Consider the following 17801-nt stretch of genomic DNA (forward strand, 5'->3'; position numbering starts at 1 on the left):
GGAGTTTGTATCTTCTCCCCATGTTTGCGAGGGTTTCTTCTGTTTGCTCCAATTTCCCTTGGCCAAGGCACTGGTTTAGATCTGGTATTGGTCCCCAGGAGCTGCATTGTCGCTGCCCACGGCTCCTAATAAAGATTGGTTAAATGCAGAGAACAAATTTTGCATACGTTGTACTGTGACTGTATTGTATATGTGACAAAAAAGTTATAAGATACACCTGACAGATTGATCTGTCATAGATGCGCTACAGAGGAAACATAAAGATCAGTCATTCACAGAAAAAGAAACTTTTAAGCAATATTTAAGCAATCTTTATCATTGATGAGATGATTTAAGGATTATTATTTTGCTTTGTTTTGTTTTTTATCTCTGACCACCAATTTCTGCTGACATTCCTGTGTGTAATGTGGTCCCTGTCTATTTATGAAAATCAGCTGCAGTGACCACAATAACCACTAGATGTCCTCATAAGACCACTGTGCGCTCAAGCATTTAGCACTTCCAGCAAGCGATAACCGCTTTATCTACAAAATCACAACACATTTTCAGCCTTACAGAGTAATGTTTAATTACAGCCATTCGCTTTACTTCTCAGCGATCTCAGTATGCATACAATCACACCAGACACATCAGGTCTGCATCAACTAAGTCTCTAATATGATGTCATCTTTTCCCTCATTCTCCGAGCATCTATGTCCTCTTCCCAAAGACCACACGGGGTCCTGTCTTGCTCCCCCGAGGTTCTGAAGAGATGATCCAGATGGCAGGGGCTTTTATGAAGTCCCTGTCGACCATCTTTTCCTCTTCAGCAAGGGCCATTGCCTGTAGTTCAGGGGAGGTTTCTGGACACCAATCTGCCATGAACTTATCCTTGGCCTCACAATAGTTCACCACCACTTCCTCAGGCTGCTCCCCACACAGCAAGTCTGGAAATCCAAAAGAGAGTGGAAATGTGTTTTTGTATAAAACACAGAACACTTTTAGTATCTTCTGGCTTAAGGAGTACTGTACAGCAACAAACCTGCAAAGTCATGGATGAGGTCTTTGATGAGGTGACCAATGATGGCATAAAGAACACCCAGCACGACAGTGATGGCTATGAGCAGGTAGAAAACATAGGTAGGCAGGTGGACAGCATCCCGAGAGGGGGGCACATAGTTCTCAAAGAGGACCGTCCCATCTTCTTCCTTGTAACGAACGTTTAAGCTCTCCCCCAGCGCGTCCATTGCTGTCTGGGCGTCTTCAAAACTGCTGTCAGCTAGGGAATCCACTTAATACCTCGGTATCATCGCTGTAAAGAAGCCAGCACAAAAGTTTCATCTCACAGGTCTTTCGATGCAAGTCACAACAAGATCAGGAGGAAATACTACATTCTCCAACTTTAAAATCAAAGATGTGTCTACAGTATTTCTACAGAATTAACCTCATTGCTTCACATAATTTAAGACAATGAACATACATTATACTTTCAACAAGCAAGGAAGCAGGCAATGATCCTCCAATTCACTTGGTGTCTTTACACTCCAGGTTAAACACTACACAGAGCAAGTAAGACTTACCTAAAAAGTACAGCTAGGCCTATTCATCTGTCACCCGGACAAATTCTTCATTTTGTTTCCCTGTACAAACTCTTGATCTGTCTGCTGGAGCTACGCAGATGGAAACTAGATTAGCTGCAGCGGCTTGAGGTACTCAAGGTCAGAGGAATGATGCTGCGAGCAGTTTCCTAATTAGGCAGAGAGTTTTTACCTGACACATACAGAAAATCATGCAGATCAATAATGTAGGTATCGGTCTGTCTTAATCTGTCATAATGTTCTTCTACTTGCATATCAAACTGTACTTAATATGGCTAATAATCTTTGGTCCTCACAAATAAGGTCAGTGCCCCTTATACAACCAGGTATTATAAGAAGGTAAGATGGATTAACAGAGACAAGACATAACAACAACTCTTGTATTATCCATTTGTTTACTGGAGAGAAGCTTAGTCCAACACAAGAACAGGGAACAGGGAAAATGACATGATTTTTTTCTTCAGCGATACATTTCAGCAACATGTGTCACATAGTGGGTTAATTACAGCATGTTAACAGTATGACAGTTTGCCTGGTCAGTGAGGAAAATGTACAGAAATGGCAACTTATATGCAGTTTTACAAAACTTTCTTGGCAAATCTGACATTTTCATTGAAACGTGTTTTAAAGTTGTATACTTTCAGATATAAATGTCAGCTATTAAAATAGGATGTAATTTTTGACGGCCCACATTAATATCTTTGTTCACATTGTACATCATTTATGTTTTTAGCATGAGAAATTGTTTGGGCAGCAAACAATAATGTAGTGCAATGTATTTTGAATGAGTGACAATATGGACCACGTTTATATACAATTTTAATAAGCAACCAAAGTAAGCATTTGTTTCTTAGCAAAATCACTACAAACTACAAGTGTGTTGTAAATAAAACAAAATTGCCTTAGCTTATGCATCACTACAGCAAAGCGACAACACTGATCACTGCACTGAAATGACATAGAGGACAAAAACTAATCTGAACCACTGCTGTAAAAAAAAAAGCAATGTTGCAAAAATCAAAGTGAAGTGGCATAAGGGGTCATGGGGCAGGCGAATGTCACACTATGAATAGATGTTCTTTTTTCTCCAGGGTATGATGAAGCGATGGCGCTTTTCAGTGGGGGAGGGGTGGATGGACGGCGGCAGCCTCCGCTTTCCCGGTTGAAACCAGGCAGCGGCCCAGCCTTTTCCTTCTCTATCTCCAGCTTGTCTTTCTCCATCAGCTTACTGGAAACGCTCTGTCGCCGCTCTTCTTCTATTTCTGTTCTCCCTTCCTCTGAATCATCTTCCACTGGTTTGGGCCCAAGAATCCAGTCTGTGAGGAGAGAACAAAAAATGTGAGAATGAAATGAAATAAAACCTGTGTGTTTCAAAGGGGTACTCTACCGATTTTACACATGAAGTTCAGTTTACTTGTCATCTCATTAGAGATACTATTGAGTTGCATTATGTGAACTGTAGGATCTAGTGTTTTTGGGACTAAATGTCTGGATATTCGTGGAAGAAAAACAGAAAATCTGCAGAGCACACCTTTAAACCTTTCAGCAGCAGTCATTTAGTCAAATTTGAATCATCAGGCATTAACCTTAATGGTAGAACAAGGAAGCTGTTGAAAAACGTTGACCTCTGCTCACAAACATCAGGGTGAACGTGAAGGAGGGTCATCAAGCAACATGGTCACCCATAAGGGGAAAAAGGGAGAAGACAAAACACTGATACGGCCTTGGACCAATAACTCAGGGAGAGAAAAGGACTCAAAGACACGGCAAACATGGACATGAGAGTGGAAAGAGTGACAGGAGGGAGAGGACACCAGTCAGGGGTTACCTGCCAGGTCATGCATCAGATCTTTAATCAGATGTCCCACTATGGCATAAGTGGCAACTATAACCAACACCACCCCAACTAGGACATAGACTACATTGCGCGGCAGAGTTATCGCATCTCTAGCCGGCGGTACGTAGTCCACGAAATAGGCCTCCTCCTCCTTCCTTCTGGACAGCTGGAGGAGCTCTCGGTGCTCAAACACCAGCTGTGTGAGGTTCAAAAGCAGAGACCCAACTGGCTGTTGGTTCATGGTTTTGACAAGGGTATAGCCTGCTCAAAGAATGTGATGACGCTTCAGGGCTGTTTCCTTGGGTCATCCGAGCTCCGTCATGGCACTCTGAAAACTTGGGAAACAGGTGATATGGGTGCATCAGAGCCAAGGAAGAAGAGTAACTGAGCATTTTCATATTTTCTAAAGCTTGGAAGAATAGCAGGATTGATGACAGGTGGAAATGTCAAGATGGTTCAAAAATAAGAATGCGGTCTTTTATGAGTGACAGCTCTCTGTCACAAAGTAGTGCTTCAAAAATGTAGTTCACCAGACAACAAAAATGTGATGCCATAAGTGTGCCAAGTCTCCTAATCTTTTGTCTAGACTTAAATCCCAGCATTCCTCCTTCTAGTCTTTTGGAGAGGGGTCCTCGGTCAAATATCCAGGGGAGCGAGGAGCGTGAGACGGAGGAGAGGTGAATGTAGGACAGACAGAGTTAATAGGATTGAGTCTGTCACAAAGCAATATCAGCGTTCCATCTGTTGGGATTAAAGATATAAGCGAGGAGAGGTGGACAGTAATACGCCAAAGAGGCTTATGGTCCTGTTGCATATATATATATGTATGTATGTGTGTGTGTGTGTGTGAGTGTGTGTGTGTGTGTGTGTGAGTGTGTGTGTGTGTGTATGAGAAGCAAATATTACAGTAAACCCCACTTTCACTTGGGTTTAAACTGACATCACTTTATGAATATTCCATGCTTCAAATCAATTTTGAGCACAGCAGGTCCACTTCTTCACACATGTCACATAATCCCACTGATATTTCAAAATGCAATCAAAATGAAATTTTCCTGGTTGAATTGGCCACTAAAAATACCTGTGGGTAGGAAAACTGTATCATGAAATGTGACTTATGAGAGACTCATGACAAAATTTAACAGATGAAAAGCAACAAATGTTGATGAAGTAAGGAATTTGTTAGATGTTACCGCAGGGTTTTAGGGCGTAAGGAATACTCCTTACCTTGTAATCAAGACTTGAAACTCCTCAGCTCTTTTCTGTGACTTGTGAATGAAAGGACTTCCAAATGGGTGCGTGCAGTGCTCAGTCGGCTCTGGAAATAACCACAAAGACAAGGCAGAAAGTTAAGATCATGCAAACAAATTGCTTACTGTAGTGAGAGCAAAAAAAACAAAAAACACAAAAAAACAAAAAACACAAAACAACAACAATGAAAACACCCCACCATCAATGATTTTTCTCTACAAGTGGGCAGGTATAGAGTGATCCAAAAATAAGTTTTCATCCTCCCAGGTCTTCTTGCTGGAACATTGTAGATGTAGATTGCTTCTTTAGGGAGTTGCTTCATCTTCTTTTTTTGTCTTGGATAGTTTGATATACTGAGTAATGAGAAACTGCCATTCATAGACGGTAACGGCAATATTTGCCAAGAGAATGAACCAAGAGACCGGGTGCAGGCCGTAGTAGAAGACGTGTGTCATGTTGTGCAGTAGAAGATGTAAAGAAGTAAAAAAGAACAAAAAACTGAAGAAGTGATATAACGAAAGCGCAGTGTGAGGTCTCTGAATGTGTCTTAGGAGAGGTCGTCTGGGGAGTAAGGCTGTCTGTGTCATTATCAAGGTGTTCAAGGTAATCCTTGACAGGATTTGGTCGACACATGCCACTGTCATCAGCAACACCTTTTGGCTGAGTCAGCAGATGGCAAAACAGAAGATAGAGTTAATTAAGCATCACCTGAAGCGCATGTTGACATTGAAGTGTAGTGCGGTTTGAACAACTAATTCACACTGTAAGCCACAAATACTACTAGAAGACAAAACAGATAATAAAAAGTAAAATTAAACACATTTTCCTGTTTTAGATAAATAACACAAATGGCATTACCTGTAAGAATGACTCCCTCCTCATTCACTTGCAGGATCAATTCAGTTAAGTAAAAAAAAAGGTAAGTTAACCAAAAGGGGTTTCCAAATCTTCTCCATGCAATACAAAAAGCAGATTGAATGCAAAAGCAGACTCAACAGAAAGCACTACCAGATGAACCGCTGTTTCTGACTAGATCTAAGCAAAAAGGAATGACACACAGTCATTCAGTCAGTCCATATTGACTGTGTCTCCCTCAGGCTGCGGTGACCACCTTCTGGGGTTTGTCTTCTGGCTCGTCCAGCCACCTGAAGTAGGCATCGCCCAGGATGAAAATCCAATAGAATACGGTCAGAGAGGTGTTTGCGGTCACAATGCCGATGATTAAAGGGTGCAGCATGGTGGCAGACTTGTTGGACTCTTTAGGAATCTGTGTCACCTCAATAAAACCCGTCTGCTGTGTGGGGGCGAAGGGTTGTCTGTACGTCTGATTGAATCGCCTCTCCGTCTGCTTCTACCCTCTTCATGGACACCCCCCACTCACACACTCTCTCTTTCCACTGGTCACTAAGTTTCTGTGGCAACAGTAGCATAATCCTCTTCAGCCGCTTTGTTACAGAAGATAAAGTTGATTTAGATGTAGGCTTTACAAACGTTGTTCACCCATGCAATGTGCATAATTCACATTTATTTACAGTATGCAGAAAAAAAGAGTGTTATGAGTCAGTATTTTGTAAAGAAATTTTTTAAGAAATGTAATTATTGTATGATTATTGTTAAACAACCCCCCTGACTGGGAAAGAAAAACACATAATCTTTGTTGTGAACTTCATGTTCCGTCTCAGATATAATCCAGAATCTAATCAAGACTGAAGACATCAGATGGAGGAGTTCTTAATCTTAAATCAAACAGGACAGATGGCTCCTTAATCAAACCCCAGGAGCTACAGGAGGCCTGACAACACTTTTTTTTTTTACTTCTGTCATTACATAATCATCTCGTGTACCTAAAAGCCATAAATTGGTTGAAATTAGAAAGCAAAACCACAAAAGTGTAATTAAGTGTCTGGGAAAAGTCATCAAGGAAACGTGAGAAAACTAACCCCGACTCTCCACTAGATGGCAGGCTGTACACGTGTTCGCTGAATGGCGAATGACCCATAGACTGTAACCGAAATGGTTTCCTAGTAGCATGTAGAAACGCATTGCAGAATTCACTTGTAGGCTAATTGCGTAACAAAATAACTGCAGCCAAATATAGCACATACTTCAATAAAACACGTTCGTATTTTACGCATTACGCGTGATTCAGCAGTCTGAATCTGAACTTTGCATCTGTCTCCCTTTAAATTTTCACTCATTAGACCCCTGAGGTGAACTTTGAGACCTAGGCTACCAGATAGTAGGCTACACGTATTGGAGCAGCGGCCTTGTTTTTATCACAGATCAAAAGGCAACGGGTGACACTCCTTTTAATGATCTCCTTCCCTCGGCGTCAGCGGAGAGGACACTGGCTTCTAACATGCCTCACTTCGCAACCACGCGTGTTTAACAGGGATTATTTCTATCTGGACATTTCTTTTCTAAAAGCGGTCAAACAAGAAGTTTTCAACAATGAGGCTGCCGGTGGAAGTCTGCGTGTTTCTTATTTCTCTCTTGGCTCCTGGAGTTTTGTACACCATGAACAACATCCCTTTGCTTCAGCAGTAAGTGTGCATGCACTGGCTCTTTGGATAATTACACTCTCATCTTCGCGCTGTGGAGGCACCGCACAGTAAAGGCACTGATATAAAAGGAGGTTTGGCTAGGGCGTGTTTATCATGAGGTAACCTTGTTTAAAGTTGCTGTCGAGGTGCTTAAAGCCGACACACAAAACTTAAGCCTTAAATATGGAAATAAGTGGATTTAGGGAAAATTTTATTAACTCGTAAAAAGTAAAATGGAGACTAGTAAATTCATGTTTTACCTTAAGTGTACAATAAATATAAAACAAATCATTCAAATTCATCAGTGTTCCTTGTTGCTCCTAAGATCTGTGCAATTGATCCTTAGAGATGCACTTTTATGATTTAATTATAAATTCTTTACTTCATTAGATCACGTGACTTTGATAGCTGTGTACAAATCTTGACCAGTGTTGGCATACTCCTAAGCAAACCTGAGCTTTTGAATTACACCAAAGAAAACCTTTCTATTCATTAAGTCAATGAGTTGTTGAATTTGAAATCTAACTGAGAGTGGGGAGACGCTTTTAAGGGAGTAGATGAGTGTGGACAATTTTGAGTCTAATGAAAGAGTGCTGCATCATTTTTCTGAAAACAAAATGGAGGAACCAACAGGAGTTAAATGAATGGTTTCTAGGGTTGTTGACAATCAAAAGCCTTTGATTCTAACCTCCTTTCTCCTTTTATGGTTACAAGGACAAATATTATTATCATCAATTATCAATCTAAATTAATCGAGTAGTCTTTGATTTATAAAATGTCAGAAAATATCTATTAATGTTTCTAAAGCACAAGGTGACCTCCACAAATTGCTTGTTTTGTCTGGCCAACAGTCAAAGATACTCTTTATCACAAAAGATGCATAAAAGATGCATAAAACCAGCAAATCCTCACAACTGAGAGGCTGGAACCAAATCATGTTTAGCATCTTTGCTAGAAAAAAAATACTTAAATGTTAGTCAATTATCAAAACAGTTGCTTTGCTGATTTAATTTGCTGTCCATGATTGAATTGAGTCAGTGTTTCATTTCAAGTTAAAATATTGGCTGGGGTGTAGACTTGCACATTAACTAATGTATGAACTCTCCCTGTAACTGTTACTCCTCAGACCTCTTCCTATCCTGGGAATGGGAATGGTCATCCTGGGATTGGTTCTTCTTCTCCTCGTCTTCACTGTGGGAAACAAGCAGAAAGTGGACCCCTTATTCTATGGTACAACCATAAAAACACACACCTTCAAACATCTGTCAGTGAAGACGGGGTAGAGTGTTGTTTTTTTCATTGTGCCTCTTTGTGTCTGCCCAGTATTTGCAGAGTTTTCATTCGCCTGCATGGTGGGCCTGACGAATGCTTTAGAGCAGGATGGGTTCATCTCTGGCTTCATAGGCTTCTACCTAAAGATGGTAAGAGAAGCTACACAGAGCTAAACCGTTTCCCACTCTAAACTACTTCCTATATATTTCAGAAGTTTATAAGTCCAAAGTAAAAGTTTAAATTCATCATGCCATGCTGTATCTTCAGGGTGAGCCTCATCTAAGTACCGCCTATGCTGTGATGATGTCTTACTGGGAAGGGGTCGTTCACTTCCTCCTCTTCCTCACTATCATCCACCGCATGTTCAAGGGGTAAGCTGTGGCGTCACCATCACCCATCTGCAAAGTCTTCTTTGAGTCCTCAAATGAAACCTGTTGATTTTCTGTCCACGCAGGAAGCCGTATCGCAGCCTGGGGCTGCTGTGGGCTGGCTCCTCAATCGCCCATCAGATCGTCCTCATCCCGGGAGTGTTCATTGGTAAGAGCTGCATACTGAGAGTTTTTATTCATCACATCGGTGTTTGTTGTTTGTGCATGTCTCCTATTGATGATGTTCTCATTTGCGCAGGTAAATATGGGTCTAACATCCAACCAGCATTCTGGAGGAACATCCCCTTCTTTTTGGTGCCTTTCTGGGCGGCGTCCCTGCTCTTCAGCAGACCCAGAGAGATGCCAGTCATCACAGCAGACAAAGTCAGTTTCAGCAGTGAAGACATTTATGATATTCTGTGTATCTGTAGAGCAAAGTAAAAGCAAAAATTTAAGAAAAGGATGAAAAAAAACAGCATTTTGTGAAGCTGTTTCCTCACTTGCTGAAATGTTGCATATATTTTTTTATACACAGACACCAGGCCTAAATGAGCATTTGAAGTGATTAAATATACAGTACATTTTCTGAGATTTGTTCTGTGTTGACTAGATCTCAGTGGAGCAAAAGAAAAGTCTGCTGTCTCGACCTATTGACCTGCTTCTGTCACTTGTGTTACTCGGAGCAATGGCCTTCTCTGTTTTCAGAGGCTTTGTAAGTATAACGACGTGGAAGCTTTTCTGCATCTGTTCGGCATTACTGCTTCTAAATGAACTCACTGAGACGTGAGGTCACATGTATAGTATGGAAACTATAACTCACTAGTCCTGCTCTGCTCTAGGTAGTGCTGGACTGTCCTCTAGACGCCTGCTTCACCTACATCTACCAGTACGAGCCCTACCTCAAAGACCCAGTTGGCTTTCCCAGGGTTATGGTCAGTCTGGAGAAAGACACTGGATTGAATCAAATATACTGTGTGTTCTTGTCGAAAATCATAGCTGATCCTTCTGTGCACCATTACTACAGATGCTGGTGTATTTGTTCTATACTCTGCCCCTGCTCACTGTCTTCATCTATGGCCTGAAAACACCTGGATGCAGCTGGATGTTGGACTGGACCATCTTCTTGGTTGGGGCCATGGCTCAGGTAACTATGGTTATTATGTCTTTGGTGTTATTAAAATTCCCTGAAAAAGCAAAATACAGTATTAAAGTTGACTTCTTCCTGCTGTTCTCTCAGACCCAGTGGTGCCATCTCGGAGCATCTCTGCACTCCCGCACTCCCTTCACGTACCGAGTCCCAGCAGACAAGTGGTGGCCTGTTATCACCCTCAATGTGCTGCTCGCTGCTGCACCGGCTCTGTTGGCCCTGCGCTGCCACACCAACCCCGCTTATTTTATGAAACCTGTTCCCAAGGGACAGGCCAACAATGAGAAGAAGAAAAACTAGACCACACACCAGCTATTGACTGTCGAGGAATACTTCATGCTGTGACAAGGCTAATGTTTTCTGGGGACTCTCGTTGCCGCACAAACTTCATTAAACACAAAATATTTCAACCTAAAACCGAGAGGAAATGTAAAAATGCTGCTGTCAGACTCAACTGTTCAAAATCAGTCACCTCGCGCAGCAGCACTCCCTGCATGAACTATTGGACCCTGATAAGAAGGCTGTTCATTGAGGTGAGGACTGTGATCAGTTTGTACGGCTTTCAGGTGACTCATGCAGATACCCATTTGGTATCTTCCCAAACTAAGACTAACCTGGATCATACAGGTCGGCAACACAATACTGGAGAGTGACAGTCATCATTATACATCTTTCTATGCAGAAATCCTCACCACTTGAGCTTGAAGTTAATTTTTACTGATCCAAAATTGTCAGTAAAAACTATCACAGCTTTCAAGGTTTAAAATAAATGTGAATATAAGAAGTGTTCATAGGATTCAGTAAATAATGCTGCTGAATAACAAAGAGTTGCTGATAAAGGAGACACTCGCAGATATTATTACTCAGTTAACCAGAAAAAGTCCACCTGGTGCCTTTATGTAACATATTTTTGATCCTACTTGTTGTCACTGGGGCCTCAACTAATGACTATTTTCTGATTAACTGATTAATCATTTGGTTCTACAAATATCAAAAAATAATGAAAAATTTCCAGCATTTCCTAAAGCCCAAGGTGACATCTGACCAACTGTTAAAAATCCAAAGATATTCAATCTGCAATTATATAACAAAGAAAAGCGTCAAATCCTCACACTGTAGAAGCTTAAATCAGAGAATATTTGGTGTATTTCCTTGATAAATTAATTGAGTACCAAAATAGTTGTGACTGCATCTCAGTGTGGTTTTCCATGTTTCATCTTCCTCTTTATTTTGTACAATAAACAAATCAACTGAATCGGGCTTGTTTTTGTATAAAAAATGGGATTAAGATGATTTGAGCCGACCAGTTGTAATAGCATTTGATTAAATTACATTTGCATCAACCTTTTCTGTTTTGGCATTATCTCTATTGGTTGATGTGCATGTGCACTTAAATAAGAAAACCAAAGTTGATCATGAATCTAATGTTGGATTCTGAAGTTATCTGCAAATGGAGCAGTTTGCTGGTTTAACGGAACGATCTCTTCAGATGTCAATACTGCCTCCAGTTGGTGATGTCATTGTGCCTTGTGTGCGGTGAACTCTCCTGTCAAATTGATAAGAGCTGAACCCTGGATTTAGGTGAGCTGTCAGCCACAACAGCCACACAAATGATCACATGACACGTCGGCCAGCTGTCCATGGCCCAAACAGTTTTTTCTCCTGGGTATGTTATTTTTTAAATAAAGTGTAGTTTTCACATGAATCAATATTGTCCAGGACTGTATATGATGCATAGATCATTAATTTAATATTTTATGTGAGAGGGGGTGTGAACGTGGAACGCAGTTCACATTTCAGTTACACACAGTAAGTTTTCAAGTTAAGTGTTTTAGATGCAGTGTTTTGAAATGTGAAAAAGTAATTTTAGAATATATGCCTGGCACTGCAGAGACTACATGTTCAGTGGTCAGTAGTTATGATATACTATGCACAACTTAAGTCAACTGCTTTTAAGATTTATCTTAATTTTTCTGATCAAACTTTGGTATCAAATTAAGACCATACTGTAATTCATCTCAAGAAAATTCATTATTGTTGAGTGTTGGACTTAATTGATTTGTTATTTATTTTACACTGTTCTGGCAAGCACATTCATTTATGACTTCTCTTTTTTTTTAAATACTCACAGACACAACAGAGATGTGTAAAAATTACCTTGTGAACCAAACAGGATGAAACTAATGCTCACTGTGCCGTGCAATGTAAAGTGAGTGGCAAAGCTCAGAAAGGTTAAGCCAAAAACAAAGACTTTCATCTGCTGGGGTACCAAGGTGACATGGCGGAAACTATCTCTCAGCACAACAGCACTTTCCTGTCAAAAAGTAATGGATTATAGGATCTCTACACTAGTAAAAAAAAAAAAAAAAAACTTTACTGCCATGCTTAGACACAGTGGTGCTTTGAGCTAAATACTTACATGTTCACAATGACAATGTTGCCATGCTGATGTTTAGCAGGCGATGTTTACAATGCTCACTAGCATGTTATGCTAACATTTGCTAATTTAATAGCAATCCATGTAATAACTGTTGAAACATTTCACTCAAAACACAAATCTCAACCTCATGGAGGCGTAGGAGTAAAAGTCAGTCGGCTTTATCCAGCATAAATGTCTCTTTAAAAATGTCATGGCAATCCATCCAATTGTTGAAATAATGTACTTCAGTGTGGACCAAAGTGTTTGATCAACTGACAGACTAACAGTTACCTTCAATGTGGCTAATAAAAAAGTACATGATTGAAGCTGAAAACCACTTGATGGTTCATTGGTTTGAATAAAAAAACAAACAGAAATGTAGTTGTTGTTTTTTTTTACTTTATTAAGAATGGAATACAACAGCAGGACAAAAAGTCATAAGAACACCAAAAAAACTGATGACTGATCAAATATCAAAGGGACCAAAGGACAAAAAATAGTGACATTCTACCCATCATGTAAATGTAAATATAGCCGTGCAAAGATTTAAAGTATTTAGCAATTCAGATACAATCAAGTAGTTATCTTGAGAAAGTATTGTATGTAATCCCATCCACACTATCTATGTCAATGGGAAATAATCATTAGCTGAGAGGGCTTATGGGGGCATCTATTTCATTGGACAAGGTCCAGCTATTGATCAAGGATCAGCCAATAACAAACACCACAATATTTACAATACAGAGATTAGGGGTATTCTAATGATTAATTTTGTTTATTGTTAAGTATTGGACTTATACTGGTATAGAAAAATTATGTTACATCGGCTCTCTGAAGTATAAGTAAGAAAAGAAAGCACATTCACTAGCAAGTGATTTATAATAAATAGTAACATAACACCAAAACACAGCAAATATTAGAAAAAGGCATGTCAGTAGAATAAAATAGACAACGCTAGTCAGGTGCTCTATGGAAAAAGTAACAGCTACAGTACACATACAAAAAGCTCAGGGTTACCAGGGACTGAATGCTATCTTGCATCAATTACATCTGTGCTTTGTAAACAGAATACTAGGATGGGTCATTTATCATGTAGAACAAGCAAACCTTCACAAAGTGACTCAGCACTTTTCAAGTTTTTCTCTTACATGCATACGCTCACACACACTCGCACACTGCTGTTTGAGTTCATAGACAGGAGGAGGATTTAGTGTACAGAGATCTTAGAGAGGGAGTTAGTGTAATAACAGTGAGTTAGTGTTATAGTTAGTGTTCGCAGGGACCTCGGTTAAAGGAAGCAGGGTGAAAACAAAGAGAAGCATCAAAACATCCTAACTCAGGGACAGGGGTTTATGGAGATAAACTGTAAGAAAACCTAATTAATCAGGAGGAATAAAGCTAAACAGAGCATGGTTAGAAGCAGGAAATGGAAATGGGAGTGATGTGAACTACTGTCTGTCTTTATGGGCCATGGTTAGCACCTAGGCATTGCAGATATGGTATTATTTGGTTCAGTAGTAGCTGTGTGTGTCCTCTCTGGCCTTATGTCCATCTCCTCCGTGCCTCCTGTGGCTGCGGCGCTCATGGTGCTGATTGTGGTGGTGGCGTCGGTACCGGTGTGATCGCCGGGCTAAAAGTGGAGGGGGGAAAAAGGGTTTGATGTTGTACATATATTGCAGTAGATCATGTACTGCACATCACAAATGTCATCTGGTTCTTTGTTTGCATATCATTTTGACATATTCATTCTGTTAATTTAGTATTTTAAGAGACCACAAGGTTGTGCTACAGCTCAACTGAAACTGGGATTTGAGGATGATGCTGACATGAAAGAGTCTTGAATTCCAATACTCATCCAATCCGATACTCTTTTTTTTTTTTTACATAAACACGTGAATAAAAACATGTTTGATAAGAATCCATTAAATTTGTTTGTAGTGACAAGCTGTTTTCTAAATTACCTTAAACATATCTTCAATAATCATATTTCTGTTTAATTTTTTGTTGATAACCAGCCGACATAAACACTAACATATCTACAATAACATAATGTGAGCCAGTGTATTGGTGTTGAGGAATTATTTGCAAACTCTACTTGATAGAAAGATGACACTCTAGCCAGCTACGCTGCGGCTCGTGATTGGTGCCCTAACTCCTAGGCCACCGGTGGGCTATTAGTTTGCACTCCTTTCTTTGAGTTGATTATAATTTCATTGATTAAAAGAAATTAATGTATTTCACTGCTGCACTCTGGATGTGAGCATCAAAAGACACAAAGAGCAGAAAAAGAGGCCATTAGGCTATATGTAACCAGGAAAGCCAACTAAAAACAAATCATTATTTACAACACAGTCTGGCAGAGGACAGGTCAGGAACATAATTATGGAGCCTCCAAGGCAGTAAAAGGTTATCAGATGAGTCAGAAATTGATTACAAAAAATAATTTCATCAATAAACAATACTGTTAGTTAAATAATTCAAATGAAGTGTAAATATATGAATTTTCCTTTAACCTCAAATCAGTTGGTAAAAAAAGAGGAAAGCTTTTTTCCTTTACATACAGGACACATGACGCAGGTATAAAAATAGACTGAACACTCACACTTTGTGCAGATGATCCTGGGTCTCTCCCAGGTGCCATCGGCTCGGCAGCGAGCGGTGGGGATGTGACGCTGGAAGAAGCCTTCAGAGCACTGGTAGCGTACAACTGCGTGGATGTCATAGTGTGACCTCCGCCGACCTATCAAATGGGCGTTCTCCACTGCAGGCGGGGTCCCGCACAATACTGCCGGAAAAAAATTAAATCAAACCATATAAAACATACTGATAAAGGTTGGTATAAATCCAGTATCTAAAATCACAGTCGTATATGGTGCCATAGTCCAAGTTCTACCAACAGTACATCATGTAGGACCTCCCATGATGACCTAGTATAGTATAGTAAAGTCTCACTTTCCACTTACTATTTGTTAAGCACAAATACTAATACAGCAAAACAGATACATACTGTTTCACTAAATTAAATGTTCAAGGCACAACATAGCATGTGTATTTTGCCTCTAGATGGCAGTGTTGAGAAGAGCTGTGAGGCCAGAAGGAGGTAATGGGTATTTGCGCAGACAGGGAGCACAGCCAAACCACAGAGTCATGAGACCACAGCCAGACAAACAAACACTCTCAAACTACTTAATCCCTTTTCTCCCTGTCCTCCTCCATCCTTCTCCATCCTTTTCTAACTCCTCCTGACCACCAGCCACCCATCCCCCACCCCCCTTCTTTAGTTTTCGTTGCATCCCACAAGATCTCACTACTGAGTTCACATTCAGGTCGTCTGAGTCAGGCCACAGAGGGAAGGTGTGGGTGAGTGTTCGGAGAAGGATCAGAGGAATTTCAGATCATATTTGTGAACAAGGCAGTAATTGGCAATAACTGCAGTTCTGCTTTCTGGACAAGTGTAAGTGATCCCCGAGGAGAGAGAGATGGCAATAAGAGGAAGACTGAGATTGATATTGCTCTCAAAAATCAATACAGGATTGAGACTGAATCACAATCTTCACTTAAGTTTGTGTTTGTCTGCAATTTTTCCGAGCATCTGCTGTAGCTGTGACCTTTATTGTAGAGAAAGTGATGTGAAACAGCTATTGAAGTCTGACTAACTACTGACGCTTTGTTCTACATAAAGGGCACGAGGACTGATGATGAGCATTGATGACTAACAGGTGGCCAGCTGGTCAGCGATAACACACAAGCAACCAAATTGTATGAAGAAAGCAAAAACCGCTCGTCGTGATTTTATTAAGCTTTGATTTGTTGAGCGTGTCAAACAGGGAGGGACAGCAGGTCATCGTTTGTTCACACTTCTTTTGGTTCCATTCAGTCCAGCAGCATGACAGTACCTGTGCCTTTTTTGCAGATGTAGGGCAGGTTGTAGTTGCAGGGCACGTCGTTCCACTTGCCATCCTCATGGGCAATGGTCACCACACAGTCCTCACCTCCTGCAAAGAAGTTATCTGGCTGGCTCTCCCTCCAGTTCTCATATACCTGCAAAACAGCAAACAACAGAGTTGAGCTGCATTTGCCTTCATTTGTAACCGAATCTCCAATCTTCTCTCCAAAAGATGAACACTGTTGCTTTCAGAAAGATGCCATTTGTAACATTCCACATGAGATTTTGCGCACGCACGCACGCACACACACACACGCACGCACACACACACACACACACACGGGAGACACATTTTTAATTAAAATGATTTTTAAAAATTAGCAACTTTAAAATTTTCTCATTCAGTTTCTTACTAAGAGCAATATGAATGTAACATTTTCTGCCAAAGATACAAAGGTTTTGGCTATTTCACAATGGAGTTCTTTAATTGTATTTTACTCTTCTCACTATTTGAAGTGGGCGGGGCTCATCTGAAGTCACGTATTTATGCCCATCAATCAGAATTTAGCAGCATTTTAATCCAAATCTGATGCCAGTTGTGGGGTTGTCTGCTGATGTTGAAAGGCCGCTCTATATCAAATCTGATCAAACCAGACCAACACAGATTATCTGAGTTTTTCAGTGTGAAACTTTTAATCAGTAGCTTAGAATGTTTTTCAATGTTAGCTGGAAGCTTTAGCATTGTTACTAAAGCTTAGAACTGAAGATTTGAAGTTTTTTAGGGGCTTTAAAACTGGAGTCAGCGGCACAATTCAAAACTGATCACTGACCAGATCGTTGCTGTCAGTCCACTGAAAGTCTTCCTCCACTGTACGGTCATTCAGTCCGATCCAGGCATTGTCATGACCCAGACCTGCAAAGAACAACAGTTCACATGTTCTTTTGACTTAATTACTTAAGTACTTTTGTAAAAACTCCGATATCCATACAAACTCACTGATACATATCTCAAATGTGTTCAGTCTTCCTGTTCTTCTCCCTCTTGTTAATTCCATCATCTTTTATTAATATCATTTCATTTTTGCATAATTCTACTTGTGACTTCCTTCCTTGTCATGCTTGGCCATCAGTAAGTTAACAAATTGAACTGAAGGGATTTTTTCCCCTGCAAAGTAACCTCAACTTTGGGGGCCAAAACATGCTTGAAAACTCACCAAGCATAATTCAGTCGCGGTGAAAAAATTTGTATTCTATGGGTTTCGCGCATGGGCGTGGCAAAATGGCTCACTAGCGCCCCCTACAGAGCAGCCCCCGGACAAAGTTTCACCTATGTGTACGAAATTTCTGTGGTAGATGTACAAAAAAGCCTCTTGGAGCCATTGCCCAACACCCAACAGGAAGTCTGCCATTTTGGATTAAATTAATTTTTGCCGATTTACACGCGTACTTTAACAAACTCCTCCTAGGGATTTAGTCCGATCGACTTCAAATCTTCGCTGTG

The 17801-nt window shown here is 40.4% G+C and overlaps 2 protein-coding genes and 1 long non-coding RNA gene across 4 annotated transcripts in view; 1 reads left to right on the plus strand and 2 right to left on the minus strand.

The window, feature by feature from the left end:
• Positions 1 to 1955: 1955 nt before the first annotated feature.
• LOC123973096 lies at positions 1956 to 6596 on the minus strand. 2 transcript variants are annotated; one of them, XR_006825531.1, is made up of 4 exons: positions 5942 to 6596; positions 5524 to 5810; positions 4642 to 4732; positions 1956 to 2893 (listed from the first exon to the last, which is right to left on the minus strand). It is a non-coding gene; the product is annotated as an uncharacterized LOC123973096 (long non-coding RNA). The 2 variants fall into 2 exon arrangements; XR_006825530.1 differs by having other exon boundaries at positions 5524 to 6596.
• A 62-nt stretch (positions 6597 to 6658) lies between these two features.
• Positions 6659 to 11348, plus strand: tm6sf2a (transmembrane 6 superfamily member 2a). The gene is made up of 10 exons (XM_046052969.1): positions 6659 to 7208; positions 8335 to 8438; positions 8532 to 8629; positions 8748 to 8851; positions 8935 to 9017; positions 9108 to 9232; positions 9459 to 9560; positions 9688 to 9780; positions 9873 to 9992; positions 10086 to 11348. The coding sequence occupies exons 1-10, from the start codon at positions 7117 to 7119 to the stop codon at positions 10293 to 10295; spliced, it is 1131 nt and encodes a 376-aa protein (XP_045908925.1). The 5' UTR covers positions 6659 to 7116; the 3' UTR covers positions 10296 to 11348.
• A 1457-nt stretch (positions 11349 to 12805) lies between these two features.
• LOC123972808 (neurocan core protein-like) overlaps positions 12806 to 17801 on the minus strand; it is a 46630-nt gene continuing 41634 nt past the window's right edge. The window contains exons 18-20 of the mRNA XM_046052497.1: positions 16311 to 16455; positions 15017 to 15199; positions 12806 to 14044 (exon numbers count right to left, since the gene is read on the minus strand). Coding sequence (XP_045908453.1) covers positions 13926 to 14044; positions 15017 to 15199; positions 16311 to 16455 — 447 coding nt within the window. The 3' untranslated portion in view covers positions 12806 to 13925. The remainder of the gene's footprint in view (positions 14045 to 15016; positions 15200 to 16310; positions 16456 to 17801) is intronic.

This window comes from Micropterus dolomieu, linkage group LG06, assembly GCF_021292245.1.
Source record: "Micropterus dolomieu isolate WLL.071019.BEF.003 ecotype Adirondacks linkage group LG06, ASM2129224v1, whole genome shotgun sequence".
In the NCBI taxonomy this organism is placed as follows: domain Eukaryota; kingdom Metazoa; phylum Chordata; class Actinopteri; order Centrarchiformes; family Centrarchidae; genus Micropterus; species Micropterus dolomieu.

Excerpts from the sequence above, each read along its gene's own strand:
- tm6sf2a (XM_046052969.1), top strand. The coding sequence starts at position 7,117 with ATGAGGCTGCCGGTGGAAGTCTGCGTGTTTCTTATTTCTCTCTTGGCT. Across the intron at positions 8,439-8,531 it reads AGTGGACCCCTTATTCTATG|TATTTGCAGAGTTTTCATTC; the intron begins GTACAACCATAA and ends GTGTCTGCCCAG. Across the intron at positions 8,852-8,934 it reads ATCCACCGCATGTTCAAGGG|GAAGCCGTATCGCAGCCTGG; the intron begins GTAAGCTGTGGC and ends CTGTCCACGCAG.